This window comes from Mesitornis unicolor, unplaced genomic scaffold (genome assembly GCF_000695765.1).
Source record: "Mesitornis unicolor isolate BGI_N332 unplaced genomic scaffold, ASM69576v1 scaffold8901, whole genome shotgun sequence".
Lineage (NCBI taxonomy): Eukaryota > Metazoa > Chordata > Aves > Mesitornithiformes > Mesitornithidae > Mesitornis > Mesitornis unicolor.
The window spans coordinates 1-18574 of record NW_010164417.1 but is presented as its reverse complement, the minus strand read 5'-3'; the positions used below and the strand labels follow the sequence as shown (position 1 = coordinate 18574).

The window sequence follows — 18574 nt, the reverse complement described above, 5'->3', positions numbered from 1 at the left end:
GGGAATTCTTGGTGTCTCAGCTGTGACACAAAGAGCAGATTCAGGTCATGATGGGATCTCCGCTGGCCACAGAATGTGCTTTTTCACAGGAGATGAAAGCTTTGTGTGTTACAAGAGAAGATCTGGTCACACCCTAGGTAGTATCTTTGAGAAGTAACTTGAGAGAGAGGAAGAAGCTGGAAAAGCCAACATGCAAAAGACAGCTGTCACAAATAGACCAATTATCTATTAATATTTTTACCACAGGAGCTGCTTCCCCCCACACCCCCTTCATTTGTTTGTGTAGTTGTAAGATGTGGAGTACTTAGGTTTCCTCAAACGAGTCACAGTACATCTGAAGACTGAAAAATGCCTATCCAGAGAGCTGAGATACTGTACTCTGACTAGATGTGAGAGGCAAAGAAAACAAGTAAAAGTAAAAAGTGTAGAAGATACATTAAAAGAAAAGGAAAAATACAACATACAATTATTGAAAACTCTTCCCTGACACTTAACAAAGTGGAAAGAAGCATCTCCTCACTGTCTTCTACCTGCCACCTGCAGTTTTTACTCAGTTCCCCAATTCTTACAGCAGAGGAGTTGGGGAGTTACTACTCCCTGCAGGCAGCTCTCCTAGTGGAGGAGCCCCAGTCTGTTGACTCATTCCTTGCCTGAAAGCTGCTCCTGGCCATTATTAGGGACAGTAATTGCTCTTTTTCTTCTTTTGAGGTTCTCAGACACAAGCCACCACATTTTGTGGCAGACTTCAGCAGCTCAGGAGGGAGAAAGCTCTGAGATAAAAGACGAGCCTCTTTGGTTTTGTTAAATCACGGTCAAGTTATTAAAAACCACCGTTTCCTTTCTCACAATAGTCTCATGTGGGAAAATGCTGGCAAGGCACCAAAACCTCATCTAGAAGAGAAGCTTTGGCTTTTACTCGTTTTAAAATGAGAGATTTACAGTGGCACGTACACCATGATGTTATTCCCCTTGCAAGTACGGTCTCAGAGTGCAGAGAAAAGGCGGGCGTCCACGAATTTCATGTCCCTTGCTCCTTCCAGCAGACGCCTGCCTCTTCCAGAGCAGGAGCCAACCAGACCAAGGAGCAGAATGGAGGAACTATTCCCCCTCTCCTTCCTAACTGCATAAACCTGCCTGGCAAGCTGCGCAACCACCTATATGAAAAACAACTACAGCTGCTTTAACAGCTGACAAATGTGGCTTTCTGGATGCTTTTTACTGCAATTTTACAAGTGAAGTCACTACAGCTTGAACCATTGCCTCTCCACACAAATAAAACTATCACAAAACCCTCTGTTTTATTTTAAACCATGTCTCTAAAGAGTCCCTGTAAGGCCAATTACTACCGGCAACAAGCCAAATAAATGCAATATTTTTGTTCTCTGTATAAGTTTATTAAACCAAGATAGAAAGTTTCTTACTTCACATTCTAGTCTATGCAAAATGTGACTGGCTGGTCATGTCTAGCTTCTCTGCTGAAATACAGATTTTAGATATTTAATATGTCTGTTTCCTTGGCATTTTCAGTAAGGACTGCGGAACCTGAAAAAAAAAACCCTGAAGGAACACTCCTTGAACTCAGCATGATGCAGAGGGCTATGACTGCCTCTGAATAAGGGAGATCCTTCTTCCAGACCTAAGAGGTCATTATGATTTGCAGCTACAAGCAATATTGAGAAACAGCAACTGCGCTGCTGCCTTCAGGATCCCAGCCACTCAAGTGAGGCATTCTGGAAAAAAAACAAACCAGGGTAGCAGATGCCAGAAGAAATGCATTTGTTAGCAAGTCAACTGAAATTTTATTGCCAGGAGGCCTTCTTATCACCAGAATGTTTCCCTCTACAAACCTAGAACAACAGGTTTCTTGAATATCCCAGCTTGACATCACTGATGGGCCGAAATCTTTAAAACAATCTTCAGATCCATATCAAGGGCTGATGGATTGCCTTCAAGCCTTCCTTTTGATCAAGGCAAGGGAGCCACAGGCAATGTCAGGCCATTTCGTTGCCAGCAACGAAAGGGATGAAGCAGGCACTTCTTCCCCCAACTCCAGAGCAAGCTTCGAGTGCCTATGCCTGCATTGGTGCACGGTTTAATCAAGTGTACGACTACAAGCACGCAATGAATCTGCCACCAGATGTCCCCAAAAGGCCATTATGCCTGCAGAGACTCAACCCAGCCTCTGGATTTCCTGCAGACAGGGCAGGGACGATTTTAAAAGCTGTTATTACCCCTACAGTTACACGAGGTCGTTCCTTTCTACTACTGACAGCTGAAAATGAGTTTAAAAAAAGAGCATTCCTTGCAACCGACTGGCATCACTGAGCATTCCGGGTTTACTTATCTGGCACAAAGCATAATTAACCTTCCCAGAGAGAGGCTTAACCTCACACCAGTCACAAACTGAAACTCGAAATCTCAGATTAAGGATTTTAACACTGGTGAAAATGTTGTCAGTATACATAAAATTCCTCTCTTTAGTGTCTTCCCTTCTTTGATTAACGAGGCACTCCAACAGGCACTGCTGTGGTCACAGCTGTCAGTTGCCAGCTGCGTGTCCTCCAGCCTTCCTGCACATGGGGCCACAGAAATGGCCTTACTTACCCATCTTTTGGCAGTCCTTACTGATGGGCAGACTGAGTTTCTCTCTTTCATGTCTCTGGCTGCTCTATGTCCCTGCCAGTACTCGTGTTTGAATTGCCAGCTGCACTGTATGTCAGCTCTGTACAGAAGGCAAGAGAGCCCTGTGGTCTGTGTTGGGGAATACATCAGACTCTACATCTAGCCTGAGGGTTTAGAATGAAATACATCTGGAAAAATAGTTGCTGACACCAGTTCCTGTTAATTCCAAGTGGTGGGAGAAACATTAGTTTTAGGTTTTTTACTTTGTTTCCTGAAAAAAGAAACTTTCAATTTGCAGTAATTCTTAAAAACACAAAATCCTTTGAACTTTGAAGTACACTGCATGAGTTAAAGGCCAAATCCTCTTATTTTGGCTCTCTTTACTGAACACCCATATACATTCCCATTTTATAGAACTTGATCACCTTGCAGAATTTACCCTTCTCGAACACTGAGGGGAAAAAGAACAAGCTACTGAGATAGATAAGAGACTGCAAGAAACAGCAAGCAATGCAAAAAGAAGCAATAGTGTCTCATGACAAGGGAACATGGAAAATTTCCTGCCATTACAAAGACAATTACAACAGGAAAAAAATAAAAGCAGAACAATAAAAAAATGCTGAAGTTCATCACCTGGAATGCCTTATTTAGCTGCTTATGTCATTCATGGTGTTGAAAGTGCCTCAACACTGAACTGCAAATATGAACATGCATTAGAGGAAACAACTTAGAAGAACAAAGCATTACTTATCCATCTTTAGACTCCACTCTAATATCTGTGGCATTTTAAAACCAGTAAGTGTGTGACATTTGTCCAAAATGACTGGGAATTAGAGAAAAAAATTCAATTTTTCAAGCAAACATTCTTCTCCAATTCTTCATACATACCAGTTAAGCCTGCCAAGCTCTTGCTGTTTAGAGATCAAGAAATCAGTCACAAGTTAACAAAAATATTGCAGCAGGTGATGCTTGAAGGCTGATATAAAAAACCACTGCAGGTCCTAGTAATGTCATGCTGGAAAAGTAGCTGCATTTGCACATTTTATGCAATGTTAAATCTTCACATTTAATAAAATATACAGAGAAGGAAAGGATGTAATACTCTGTAATGAGACAGTCCTGCTGCTGTCAGTCATCTTTCGCATCTTCTAACAACAGGATTTCTTCTGCCACCAGTTACTGCACGGCATTGCTCTGTAGGGTGAATTTACTCTGTGTGTTCCTTCATCACTTTTAGATCTGTTGCTCTCTTTAAACAATTATGTACTTCATACTACATCTGTTTTCAGCTACCGGCCACAAAAAGCATTTGACTTATGTAAATTTTTTCAACTGCCAAAAAAACGTTAGTAAAGATTTTACAAATAAAGTCAAATTCATACTATTTGAAAAGCAGAAAATCCATGCCGACGAGGTGTACTGGACTGAGACACTTTTCTACAGCCTGTTCTGAAAAAACACTGCACAAGCATCTCTTCAAACACGGGAGCAGAAGATGGGTTAGCAGAGCTGATTCTCCTGCAGACATCTGCCCGGCCCCACCTCCTGCAGCAGGCTGTACTTCCGATCCACAAAGCCAGAACCACCCTTAGCTGTGTCCTCAGCAGCATTTACTGTTCAACACACTCTCAGCTTCCCATTTCAAAATACCAACGACTAATTAGAGGATCTATATGCATCTGACGGCGCCCAGACCCCCTACAGCATTAAGAGCCTGCACTTCCATAGAGTTCTTAGCAGGGAAACTTTGTGATTTCTATCATGCCCAATTTCTATTAACATACATGAAGAGGATTGTAGGTACTCTGCAGCCAGTGTGAGATGCTGTTGCTTGCAAACATTTCAGGTGAGAAAACTATCATGCCTGCAAACAAATTGTTTTCCTCAATCCACTGGTTTAACAGCTGAGCTACTTCTGCAGCCACCACCAGAGTATATTATAATAAATTTGTGAACTAATAAACTAGAGCTAATCTGAGATGTGAAGTGGTCTTTCCAGCAGCAATGAAGAATCCACACCTTTTGAAATAGTACCTGAAATAAGCTTTGGCGTTTTTAAGTGCAGGAAACTGGATGTAGGAAACCGAGTCAAACTGATGCTTGCTGAACAGTACACACACCATTAAACGTTAAGAAAAAGAGGCACTGAAGTCTGCAATGGCAATGCTCATCTACCTTTGCAATTTCTGAGGGGAAAAAAAAACCAACAACCTAGCAAGTATTTCGAGAAAGTCAAGTCATCAACCTGAAGATTTCCTCCTCAGATTATTAAGCAAGCAGGACATACATGGAGAATACTAGACAACTTTTACAAATTCCCAAATACACTTAAAATTTAATTTCATGGAGGAAGAGAGCATCCAAAGAAAACACATTTCTTTTGTTACCATTACAAGCTTGATAAAATAACATGTAATTGAGCACTGCTAGATACTTACACCAGTGACACAAGACAGAACTCATTTAATGCTCTGTATAAGGTCTTACGATCACGTTTCTCCTGCATAAGGAAAGTAAGCACAGCCAAAGCAATAGAGCATAATCTGCAGTACGGTAGCTGGCCTGCATGATCACTGGGGTTCTGCTCATACATTGTTTTAAGGCATTCAAGCTTCCTACTTGAGAAACAAAAAAATGAAATCTGTCTGGTGTGGCCAATTAGAACAGAGCGTCACAATTTCCACTGTTTAACATTTATACAATTCAGCAGGTTCCGCTTGCTTTGCTGCAAGTCAGCATTTTGCTTATTATCAAATTACTTTCCACAGACGGATCTAGAAAATACCAATTTAGCATTTCAGCTTAAGTAGCAGTGGTATACATAAGAAAACATTAGTCAAAGCTCAAGACAAATATTTTCAGTAAGTACTACTACAAAGGAAAATTGATGAAAACAGTTTTAAATAATTAATTACTTAATTTTTCTGAATCTCCTCAATGCAAATAAAATGCCCATTGTTTCCATAGGTAAACCAACTAAAAGTTAGGTCAGCTCTGAACAGCAGCATCTAGAGGGAGCGATGAAATCACTTTCACAAGTATTTCAAGTAAAGTTTTTTGGCTGTTCTCCATTTAAACAAGTCCTACCTTTTTCCTTAAAGTCAAGGTTAAACTCAAGGAAAAAAAGAGAAAGATGTATCACAGAATAAAAAGTCACACCAGTTAATAACTGCAAAACCAGTTACTCAGCATCAGCCGACTGTTGGTGCCTACGAACTAATCAGGTGGTGAGATTGTAAAGAACAAATACTCTACATGTAGTTTCCCACATTTTGCAGTGGCAGCTTGGGATGACTGCCGCTCAGCAGCAGCCACCAGCTGCTCCTCTGTAACTTCAATTTGGAGTAAACCATAAGCACACAGCAAAATTAGCTCCTGCAGAAATCAGTTATCATGCAGCAGTTAATGAGCACAGGGAAATGCGAGCAGATTCTTCACAGCCTGATCAACAATGTCAAGAGCAGCAACTGCACCAACAGGTCATGGGTAAATCATACGGCCCCTACCCCAGTCTGCAACAGAACAGGGATTTACACAGAGGTCACAGGGATTTACACAGAGGTCACAAAGCTGTGACATTTTCTTGCATACTTTTTGTAGGAGAACTGAACGAGTAAAACCAAGTTCACTAGGCACCAACCGTAGTAAAAAGTTGATTTACCACAATGCTCCTTGTATTTAGTATTTTAAAGTTATCAAGCATAAACACTTGCAATGTAAGAATTAACAGAGACTGCTATTTGATCACGTGCTTAATCGCACAGAAATTCAGGTTGTCACCAAAAAACCCCAAACTCTCATCTCTGTTCCTCAAGGCACTTGTGTGGCCAGGCCTCTTACAGAGCGGATCAGCCTGAAGGGTGTCTGACACTGCGTGTGTCTTTCCCTGGGCTCTGTCTTCACGCCCTCTTGTTCAGAGGGAGCACAGGCATTAATGCCCATACACAAAGAAAGCAAGGAGAGTACCTGAGTGGAGGAAGGGGACCACCCGCACCACCTCAGCTTAACGCAGTAATGAAAACTACACCTTTAGTCATGTTCACATTTATCACACTGACTAAAGCAACAGCTACGCTGCCAGTTCCAAAGCACAGTTCTGCAAACGACAAAATATGTAGCTGAATTACAGTCAGTCATACTGAATGCTGAAAAGGTACCCGTTTAGGCCTCTGGGTAGGCTTTTGTCCCCACCTGAAGAGGAATGCAATTCTCAACACATAGGAAAAAAACTGCTTCTTCTAAATTTTAAATTCAGATTGATTTTTATTTATTATACATCAGTGGCCGAAGAAGACGCAACTCAACTGTTTAGTGGGAAAGAACATTCCAACAGAGTATTTGAACTTTTCCTTAGAAAACAAATTATTTTAGAAATTTTTAAAGAGAACTCAAAATTCAGACTGCTTGTAAAAATCAGTTCTGTGCATACCTGAATCTCCTTGTTTCCCCTCACCTACCCATAATTTTACTATTTGTTTTCTTTGCCAAACATACCAAAACCAAAAGAACTCTTCCTATGTTACAGGGTATGTTTCAATTTTCACAACTTTTACTGGTGAAGATATAGAATTAAAAGAAAACCCGCAAACAATCCAAGAAAACTGGAAAAAGAACTCTAATCCTTTATAAATTAAAAAACAGGTTCAAAAATTCAAGTTCTGCAATGACAATAATTTCAGATTTTAAGTAGTAACTGGATTATTTATTTAACATCACCTGTCATTGTAATTGTCCAGTGTTAACAGACTTCAAGTAATAAAGCAGCTCAGAGTAGATAAAATTCTTATTTTGAGAAAACATACAAAAATCACAACTATTATATTAAAAACTCTGTTAAGTATATACAAAATAATTATCAAATCATTTGGTTCATACTGCTGCTGTAAGTCACGTAATCAACTACTTGATCCAAGAGAGTCAGTGCTAGAAATGGATGCCTGGGCAACCACCTCAAATTTGTCTGCTTGGGGACACAGATGGAACAACAGAGAGCTCATCTGTATTCATTACAAAGTTGGAACCGTAAGGAAAAAAGGAAGGAAGCTGTTAACCCAAAGAGAAAAGGACTTCAAAAACACTAAGCCCCCTGCATTGTCCCATTAAACTACTATTGTTCAGTGATGGAACCACATTTAGAACAGAAAGCAGCAGCCTCCATTCACGTTTTATTTTGTCTGTTCTCTCCATTCACTCCTAAAGTGGCAGATGATTTTCTTGGGACTTAGATGCTCATTTAGACACTCACCAATCCCAATTTCAAAAAGCCAGAGCAATGACTTCCTGTTACAACTCAGATAAGTTTAAACTCATGACCTGAAGGGAGGCAACCTGTGGTTTGTGAATCCCAAGCCACCTAGCTCAGTATAGACTGCTGCCAAACCACGTTTAACCGTAAACATGTTTTATAACAAAGAATAACCAAACTAACTCCATTCCTAACTATAGTACAAAATCTAAAGTAATACTTTGAAATACTTGCTAGCTCTTGGAAAGGTGCCCCAAGGCATCACCTGTATTAATACTTTAGACTGTATCTCAGTTTGTCATGCAGCAAATCTGACTCAAAAGAGCGACATCATACGGCTGCAATCAATTCAATATTCAGTTATGTACAAGTGGTGTATGTTCCCCCCCTCACCCAGACACTCAGTTGTGAAAGAATTACTCAGAATTTCTGAGGTTCAAACACAGTCAGTTCTTTCCCATCGTACAACTCTCGCAGTTGGTTTGACTCATATTTTAGGGAGGGTTTTTCAATGTCTATCCCAGGCTCCAGAGCATTCTGTCCAACTATTTTAAGATTCGTAACTTTTATTTTCCAGGTATTCTTCCTATCAGGACAGCTAACGAGTCCAAAAGTTTGTTCAAAGATGCCCAAACAAGAGTTGTCTCTATGCACTGTGCCAGCCACTGCTACCAGTACTACCCCATGTCGAGACACAGCACATTTCAGTCCACTGGCATGTAAATTAGGGTTGAATAGAAGATATTCTTCTTTAACCAAGGAGAGCAGACGAAGGCTCACCATTTCTGCACCAACGTATTCTTCCATGTTTTCTTCTAGTGTGCTGTAACAGAACTTCATTTTAACATCCTCCCAAAAATGCTGTGGTCCCCATCTTTCTTCAGATTTTACTCCCAAGGGATGTTGAGAATTCAGGAGCTCGAAGAACCATTGACAGAATTCCTCTCCTAGACCATAAATGTCCTCCTGTGGCAACTTTTGTCTCTCTCCATGACTCTGCAATAAAGCACATTTTTTTTCTTAGAACTACTTAGCTTTAACATGTGAGATTACCACTTAGAATAACATAAAATCATGTAAACACTGATTTTAAACATTCTAAGTCTTCTTCCTAGTGTTTTGAGACAGAGCACCTGAAGAAAAACAACAGAGTAAACTCTCATTCATTTTTAAGATCATTATTTTCTTCTCTACAGGATCAGAGTTAGGTTCTTTCAATTACAGTTGGAATAGTCCTTCAGTTTTGTCCTGGTTGACAGTTTATGGACAAAGAAGAAAATCGTGGTTCTACTGAAAAAGGGCAAGGAAGGATTTTTGAACAATTTCCATGAGACCAGGATTCTGACACTGAGAGACAAAATTTCTGCTAAGTAAAAAGTGCCTGGGTTAGTATATTTTCACTGGCCTTTACAATTCCAAAAGAAGGTTACAGAAAAAACAAGGATACAGACCCAACCTGAAAAGCTAATCTCATATTAAGGCATATCAATGTACTAAAAAGTGCTTATATTTAAGTAATTATGTTAACATATTTTTCCTGTTTCATGTTGCCTTTAATCACTTCTTTTTGGTACCTTTTAATTTGGTGAATTCTGTTGGTCTTTGCATCTTCATAAAGCTGGTAACAAATAGGACTCACCAGGAAGTCACCTTCTGAATATGCACATCCTAATACCTGAAGCTGACAGAATACTCCTGATTTATGGTTGTATTTTACCTATGTCAGTGGAATATGCTAACAAAATGCACAACTAATCCAGCAATAACTGAAACTCTGTGAATAAATATGTTCTGTAACTTTTCCTCCAACCGAAGCACGTTCCTGAATTTAGCCCTGTTTGGCAGTAAGACTGCCAGAAATCATCCAAAAGATGCTTGGTCACTTTCATGAGTGGTATTTTGTGAGAAAATAACAGAAGATCAGCCAGGAGGACTGTAAACACACTCAAGTGACTTGCAGCAAAGGTGTCAAAAAACACATATATGGTACTAATTGTTGGTACTTCTGTGCTGGACAAGTAGAACACCAGGTTTAGATAACATAGGCTTGTGATAGACTCAGAGGCACTGTACTGAACTTGCTTGAGATTCCTGCCCTGCTGTGAGAAAGATCAAAGCACAGCAGAAAAACTATGCCTGAAAAAAATCCTTGATATACAGGCAAAACCAGCAGGTTTGGTGATCCTGTAGCAAGGAATGAGCTCTGCAGTGCCTGGGTTCTTCCCCTTGTGTGCCTCTGCCTGGGTGCTGCTTTGGGGATCCCTGGTTCACAAAATAACAAAAATAAATTTATTCTTCACATTTCATCCATGGTTTTGTGGTTGTTCCTGCATCTTGCCTGCATCAGCTCACACATTTGGCATAGTTGGCAAGATCCAAGAAAAAGCATGCCATGGCTGGCAAAAAAGTTGGATACTGGGGAGGCCACAATGCTGACTCCCTGTATTCTGGGATGTCCCAGTACTGAGCATTGGACCTCTGTGGCCACTTTCATGGCCACATGGGCTCTGCTGAAAGCATGGCCTGAATTAGATGAGGAGGTGATGGTTACCCACTCAGGCAACTGAAATGGCTATGTGCAGACTGCCAAGAAAACGGACTCAGATTCTTCTTGCAATTAGCAAGGAGATTGTGATGGTATTTAGTTACCAGTCCTAAGAGCTCTTGAAGTGAAGTTGTTGCATTATGGAGTACAAAGAAAGAATCGGAAAAGGAAGTTGGGACTTTACAGGATGCAAAAGTGATCACACAAGAAGTAATTTCAACTCAAGCAGAGCGGTGCCATGAGCTGCAAGTTACTGTAGAATGGTTGATAGTGCATATAACTAATAAACAAGGGGATGGAGACAGGGAAGCGAGTGGCTGTGTGGTGCCTAGTTGCTGGCTGGGGCTACACCACAACTGTCTTTTTTGGCACCCAACATGGAGCATGAACAGTTCAAAATACTGACAGATTTGACTGGAGTGTGCTAGATTGAATTCATAGTTGTTACTGCTGTTTAGCTATTGTCAGGCTTCTGTGCTTGCCACAGGGCTTGCTTGCCTTACAGTAAGTTAGATACTAGTGCTCAATAGTGGCTGTTTTTGCTTTCACTGTTTGCTGTACTGCTGATCATCTTCCTCTGCTGTGCCTGGGAGCATTCGGATAACAGCAATGACTCATGTGTTGATTATGGAATTCAACCCAGACAAGGCAGCAGTAATGAGAAGTATCAAAATGCAGTTTTTGAGAGGAGTGCCTATGCAAAAAAGCTGACAGCCTCTGGCCCCACCACCAACTCTGATCCCACCCTCCACCCACATTTGCACCTCAGCAAAGCACTACCTGGCAAATGCCAAAACAACAGAAACAAAGGTTTGGCAGGTCCCCCAAAATCACTGCCACTGTTGCCTCTTACCATGAGGTGGACCAATGCCCCTGTGTTCCTTTAACTATAAAATGGCAGTCTGGGGGGATTTTACATGTATTAGCTCTGGTGGATACTAAAGCTGAGGTTACTGTATTACATAGCAATATTAATAAAGAAGCCAAATCACAGATCTGTGGACTGAGTGGAAATCAGACTCCTGCCCTCCAAGCTAAGGTAACCGTAACAATAGGAAATGCCACTCCATTTACCACAACAGTGGTGTTAATTACCCCATTTAAAGAGAGTATCTTGGGTGGTAATGCGTTGGTGGGACGAAGTGTGAAATGGTCACTTCTGCTTTGCCACTTTGCAGGCAGGAGTTGCTATTCGATCTGTAGCTGTCTCGCATGGATTCCTGAAGTGGTATCCTGTTGTGCTGCCCATGCCTACCAAGGTGATAAGAGTAAAACAACACTGTATTCCAAGGGAGCGCAATAACAAGTCAAAACTTTTATGCAAAATTGTTATTGAACATGACTGCTTCTAACAATCCTATTTGACCTGTTCAAAAAACCAGACAGCACTTGGAGAATGACTGTAGTTCACAGAGAATTGAATAAAAGTCATCCTCTCTCTCCCTTGCTGTTCTGGTGTCAGACATGGTTATTCATATAGAAAAAAATCAGCAAAAATTTACAGCCCTGGAAGGTGGTGACAGGCCTTGCTAATGCTTTCTTTTCAATAGCCATTACAAATGCATAAAGCGACTGCACACAATTGTATTATTTGTATGCAACAACATTTAAGGGCATTATATAGGCCATGTGGAAAGATAAAGCAGGGTCAATGGGCCTTTAAGACCTGGCAGGTTGACTATATGCATCCCTTGCAAGTCAAGGGGATGACTATACGTATTCATTGCTGTGGATATAGTGCCAGGACTATGCTAAACCCACCAAATACACTAATCAACACAGCACAACTGAAGCATTAGAACAACTCAATCTCTCCCAAGGTATTAACTGCAGGGGAAATGGAGCTGTTCACACTGATGGATTGTGGTGGGACTGCAACCTATTAGTTTGGATGTGAAGATTTGTATGTGCCTCTGAGAATGCCATATGGTTCTGTACCTCAACTTCTCTTATTCTACTCCGTTAGTTGATATCAGTCTTAAGTTCTTGTCTTCAGGTATCTTCAATTAGTATCTGTGGCTTATCTAGAGAAGACAGCACTGGAACAGTATTCTTGGTGTGGTGAACCCAACGTTGAATTGAAGTTCAACCTGAACAAAGCGCAAGCCATAGCTCTCCAATCTGAGTGAGCAATTACCCCACGTCAGGTTATCAAACCTGTAGTAATCTTGAATAGAATCACAGAATGTGTTGGGTTGGAAGGGACCTTTAAAACTCATCTAGTCCAACCCCCTGCAGTGAGCAGGGACATCTTTAGTTACATCAGGTCACTCAGAGCCCCATCAAGCCTGATCTTGAAAGTCTCCAGGGATGGGGCCTCCACCACCTCACTGGGCAACCAGCTCCAGTGTTTCACCACCTGCATAGTGAAGAATTTCTTCCTAATATCCAGTCTAAATCTACCCTGCTGTAGTTTAAAACCATTGCCCATTGTCACACTGCTACACACCCTTGTAAACTGTCCCTCCCCAGCTTTCCTGTAGGACCCCTTCAGGAACTGGAAGGCCGCAATAAGGTCCCCCCAGAGCCTTCTCTTCTCCAGGCTGAACAGCCCCAACTCTCTCAGTCGGTCCTCATAGTGGGGGTGCTCCAGTCCCCTGATTAGCTTTCCGGCCCTCCTCTGGACCCGCTCCAACAGTTCTATGTCCTTCTTGTACTGAAGGCTCCAGAGCTGGACAGTGCTCCAGGTGAGGTCTCACCAGAGCAGAGTAGAATTATACTCCGCTAAGTGATTTTGATATTAATTCTTCTCATGACTATTTTTTCAGAGTGGGTGGTGTTTGTACACCAATGAACATTACAGAATTTATTGTCAGATGACTATTTCCTCCTTTTACACCATAAACTTTGCTTTGATTTTGAATGTGTGTGTTGCTTCAACACAACTAATGAATCAGCCAGCACAGAGGATGACATTCACTCAAGACTTAATGCATCAAATTAAAAAAAATCTACCGATGGTGTCTGTCGGGCTGAGTGGTTTAATTCCCTGACAGCATGAATGGGACACTTGATTCAACGCATATTGTAGAGGTATCTTTACTCCTTTCTTCTGTATGAGTTTATTGCATGCCTCTGTAAATTACTCTGCACTACAACCTGCAAGCCTAAATGAACACCTCCAGTTTTGCCAGCCCCAGTGGAAGGGGGTCTATTGAGTGGGAGGGTGTAATGCAGGGAAATAAGGGAAGATCGGCCCGGAGGATTGTAAACACACTCAAGTGACTTGCAGCAAAGGTGTCAAAAAACACATATATGGTATCAATTGTTGCCACTTCTGTGCTCGATAAGTAGAACATACGTGTTTAGATAACATAGGCTTGTGATAGACTCAGAGGCACTGTACTGAACTTGCTTGAGATTCCTGCCCTGCTGTGAGAAAGACCAAAGCACAGTGGAAAACTACACCTGCAATAAATCCTTGATATACAGGCAAAACCAGCAGGTTTGGCAATCCTGTAGCAAGGACCAAGCTCCGTGGTGCCTGCTTTCTCACTTGCGTGCTGCTTTGGGGATCCCCAGACTCATCAGGTAATAAAAATAAATGTACTCTTTGCATTTCATCCATGGTTTTGTGGTTGTTCCTGCATCTTGCCTGCGTCAGCTCACACATGTTCATAGTCTTACCATCTTTCTAATAGGAAGAGAGCTCAAATCAAAGAAAACTATAACTTACATTACCTTTGCTCCTCCAAAATAGACAAAAGTCTGGAGGAATCTCAGTTATTTTTTTAATTGTACAACTGATAACTTAAACCAGACTGAGACAATATAACATTGGGATAGGAGGGCCACAGGGATTTTCACATAGCAGCATAGGCTTATTCTGGGAACAAAGGCAACTCCATTCAGCCTGTCATAAAATCGTTCCTTCAGACTGCCATAAAAACCTTTGTGCAACACTGAATCTGCTGAGAAAGTAGTTTTAAGTAAGCGAGACAAATTAAACATTGCTAGCAGACAGCCAAATCTTCAAAAAATAATTTGAAAAGGCTCAGTCAGAGATTCTTGTCTTGTCTAGAAGCCTTAGAGAAGAATGGGTCAGTGAAAGAAAGCATAAAGCTACTCAAAACACATCTTCCACCCATTCCCCATAGGTTATGGACAAGCTACTTATGCCCTTTTTTCCCTTGTTTTACAGAAGATGACATTCACACACTCCTAAAATACATCTAAGGTGTAGAGGGATAAGAAATACTTCCATTTAATGATGGGTTGCTGGGACTGACAACAGGGTGGTGGGCATAAAGTTTTGAAACCAAACTCACAGTAAGTAGCAAGAGCACGTTATCAGTGAGGAACCAATGGTCATGTTATTAAAATCGTATCAGAGAGAGTGACAAACCACTCCAAGTGTTGTATCACTAAATACGTACTGCAACAAAGTACGGAGTAAGATTTTTTTAGACATTATTATGGGTCAAGCCAAGAAAAAAAATCTATTCCTTGCAGTTGAATTCTTGGTATGACTACAACCATGTGTAGAAGAACAGCAAAATCTAAGCACAAACACTGAGGAAACAAGTTGCTTAGCACTTAGATATTTAAGACAGGTTTTTCAGTTGACTATATAAACACATTTGGTTTAGAGGACACCTCTTTCTAAAGGAAGTGTCACTGTAAAATGCAACAATTGGATGCTCAAGTAACAGTGCTGTTAGCCTACTTAATTTGTACATACGTAGTTTGTTTATCCTCTGTTTTAGCTTACAATAGGTAAGATTTTTTTACTTTAAAGTAATCCAAACTTTCAAACGTAAAGATACATGACCTCCAACTGTAAAATTATGTGTTTTTTGAACAAGAACTAAATGTGTAGTTATTTTGTAGGGCTTATCAGTATTTGCAACTTGACAGCAAGACTTTTAGAAGTAAATCCAGTGGCAAGTTTGCTAACGTCGAAGTCTAGTGAGTATTAAATGAAGTATGTTTTACATAAGTATTAAGTATGTTAAATGTTTGGAGATTTTTATATAGTAATGCTGTATTTATTTCACAATAAATTGTAATTAATTTCTAATTCTGTTCTGGAAGTTCACTTTACCCATTTCTTCAAAATGGTGAAGGCCACAAGAATTAAGAGAAAACAAAGGCAAAGAAACACGCAAGTGATAAATGCTGTTGAATCTCTCATTCTTTGTGAATGTGTGTTAAGTACTTCGGAGAATTTAATTTACTTATCTTCAATCTTAAAACTTCACTATGGGGTAATAAAAATATACAGGGCCGTGTTCTTGCAAGAGAACATTTCTTTTTTCCAAAGTACGTATACAAAAAAATGTTTGGAAAACAATTCTCAGCTACAACCTAATTCTTATCAGTTAATGCCTGCGAGAAAGCTCAGTGCAACAGGTTATCAACAGCTACAGAGCTCTAAAAGTCCAGCTGGTGGGGCTGTTGCCCATTAGGTCTCAGAAATACAGCACTTGAAAGAGCAAGGTGGCTATTTAGAACTATATGGTAAAGATCCATGACCAGCAAAACACTGAAAGTTCATTACACCTCGAGGATTTGCTAAATATCAAAATATTGAAATTTGAAATAACCCCTAAGAGCCAAAACACATCTATTTACGCTGTATTAAAGTGTTACTGATATCAAGAGAAAAAATGACACAGACCTAGCCCTGCTACAAACTTTACATTTCAAAGACATGAAAAAATTACCAAAACCTTTTCTGCACTTTAATTGCAAGAGGTAAAAAGGAAAAAAACCTACAGACTGTGCTGCTTTGATTGCACTGTCTCTAGAAGTAAATTAAGGCGACTTACAAAAAGGCAGTTTTCTCTCCATTCCCTCCCTCTCCTGCAACATTTTAGACTGATAAGCATTTTCACCTTATGATCTATCGGTAGCATCTCTTTGCTGTGCTCTGGGATGTGGCCTGTCAATGGTATCACTAGTGACTGGTGTGGCTGCAGGATGACTGGAAATCCTGGATCTATACCAAAGGTTTAAGAAGATTCACCACATTAAAAAATGACAAGGGGCTACGCAGGGTTTCTGTACTGTTAACACAGGTTTTCAGTTGTTCTTGAATTCATACAATCATTTGTGAATACTTTCTGGTTTTAGCTTACAGTACAACTTAAAAATCAAAAGAACGGAGAAAATACCGCACATTAGAGTGCAAATGCACTAATACACTTTGCAACACAGAGCAGAAGACTGCTCTGCAAGTGATACATTGGCACAGATACCTTTAAATGATGCAATTAAAAAAGCTCCAAACAAACAAACAAAACCAATCAAAACTAAACAAGCCAAGAGTTAAAGAGATTCAGTACTTTCTTAAATACATGTGAACAGCCACATTTTGGTTATCCTGCAAAAGCAATGCTAAGCATCCTCAGGTCTTCCAGAAAGCAGCACTCACCTCTGTGTGTGGTTTCTTCTCCTCTGGCTCTGAGGCACATGCTATGAGCTGCCCACTCCAGTACTGCTTTGCACGATCAATGAGTAAATGTTTCTCAGAGGAAGGAGGCACTGCAATTCCTTGTGCTGCCAAATACTTAAAAATTATTTCTCGATAGACTTTTCTGCGCTTCAGAAGTTCTTCTACATTTTGGCTGTAAACCAAAATGGCATGAATGGCTTCTGCAAGTAAAGAAGTTAAAGTCAGCAGCTGCTTCTCTCATGACTAAAACCCAAATCTATACCATTTCTTAAACTCCCACCATCCATGCCCAAACACAGTGCAAGACAAGCATAAATGAAATGCAGACTTAAAAGTTTGATTGCAAACTGAAATCTGACCTAATCATATGAGACACAGAAGATACTCAAAGACATGAGAACATGTTTAAAAAACAGTACTGTTTTTCCTGAAGACCTTGCTACCTTGTAATCCCTACTTCCAGAGATTAGAAAATCCAAGTGCTTCAGGAAGCATAAGGGTTCTTGCACACAGTGCATTTCACCTATGCTTCCTGCAGCTAACATTAATTTCAACATAAGTTCATTTAACATGAAATCATTTAGGACTTTCTGCTTGGCGTCACCACATAGCCCCTTCACTCACAAAAAGCTGAGCTTGGTTTCATTCTCCATTTGAAAAACTGGGATATTTCAAAATAAGCCATCTGCCTATCTTCTTCGAAGAAAGATTACATAGAGAAAGAAGAACCAGACAAATCTTTTATGGTTCTTCTGAGTATGGAATATGAATCTTAATTTCTGCATCAAATGGGCAGTTCACATTATTTGGTCAGAGAATACATTGTTATTCTGAAGAATATGCAAGTTTTAAAATGTTTCTCATGACCAGAAAATTGACAGAAATGTGGACAGAGAGATAACTAAGGTAATCTCTGATTTCTCATATGCAGAACAAGAATTATAGTACCAGAAGCCTACAGTTTTTCAGACAACACACAGCAGTTCCTGAAGACTGATGGAAATGGAATTTAATCTATTTCCTCGCTAATAAAATTACTACTCCCAGGTTCACAAGAAACCACCATGCATTATAACACAATAACAGTGCACTGAAAGGTAACATTTACAAAAAATCAGCTACGAGGCTCTGTAGCAAAACCAGGAAGCATAACAAACTGAAATTCACTTTTAAAGTAGTTGTGGTAGCCAGTTCTCTCCTGAATTGAGGCTGGATACTTAACACATTATCTATAAAAACTATAAAAGTTTAAACAAGAAGAGACTAATAACTGAAGTAACAACAACAAAAAAACCTAAAACCACTGCAAAAAAAAATTAGATAAAAATTGGGGGATTGGACTAGATGATCTTTTGAGGTCCCTTCCAATCCCTAACGTTCTGTGATTCTGTGTGAAAAAGGCAAGAACAACTAAAAGCATAAGAACTTTCAAAGAAATGTTTGGCAAATATTACAGGCCTGATTTATACCACATGAAACATATTCGAGGTTTTCAGATGAGTATATTTCAGGGTAATGCGCTGAGTGGCCTCACATAACATATACAAAATTAAGTTTTAGGAATCAAATCTCTACATCTACAAAGTGATGAGGGATGGTCACACCTAGAAGTGCTCTGTTCTACGAAGAATTAAGTTTGATACTTGATTTATATTTTACCCTTTCAAAACCAAAACCCCCAACCTCCCAGCAGCCAAATCGCAGTGCCGCCCGGAAGTATGCAGGCCCACCTAAGGAAAACGGTCCCGACAGCCACAGCCGACCG

General features: G+C 40.3%; 1 protein-coding gene across 1 annotated transcript; it reads right to left on the bottom strand.

Annotated features, from left to right (window-relative positions):
- Window positions 1-8287: 8287 nt before the first annotated feature.
- LOC104533815 (chromosome unknown open reading frame, human C3orf38) lies at window positions 8288-17009 on the bottom strand (the record flags this gene model as incomplete). The annotated part of the gene is made up of 2 exons (XM_010194314.1): window positions 8288-8863; window positions 16789-17009. Coding segments are annotated over 2 exons (797 nt in total), but the record flags the coding sequence as incomplete, so codon positions are not given.
- Window positions 17010-18574: the final 1565 nt, after the last annotated feature.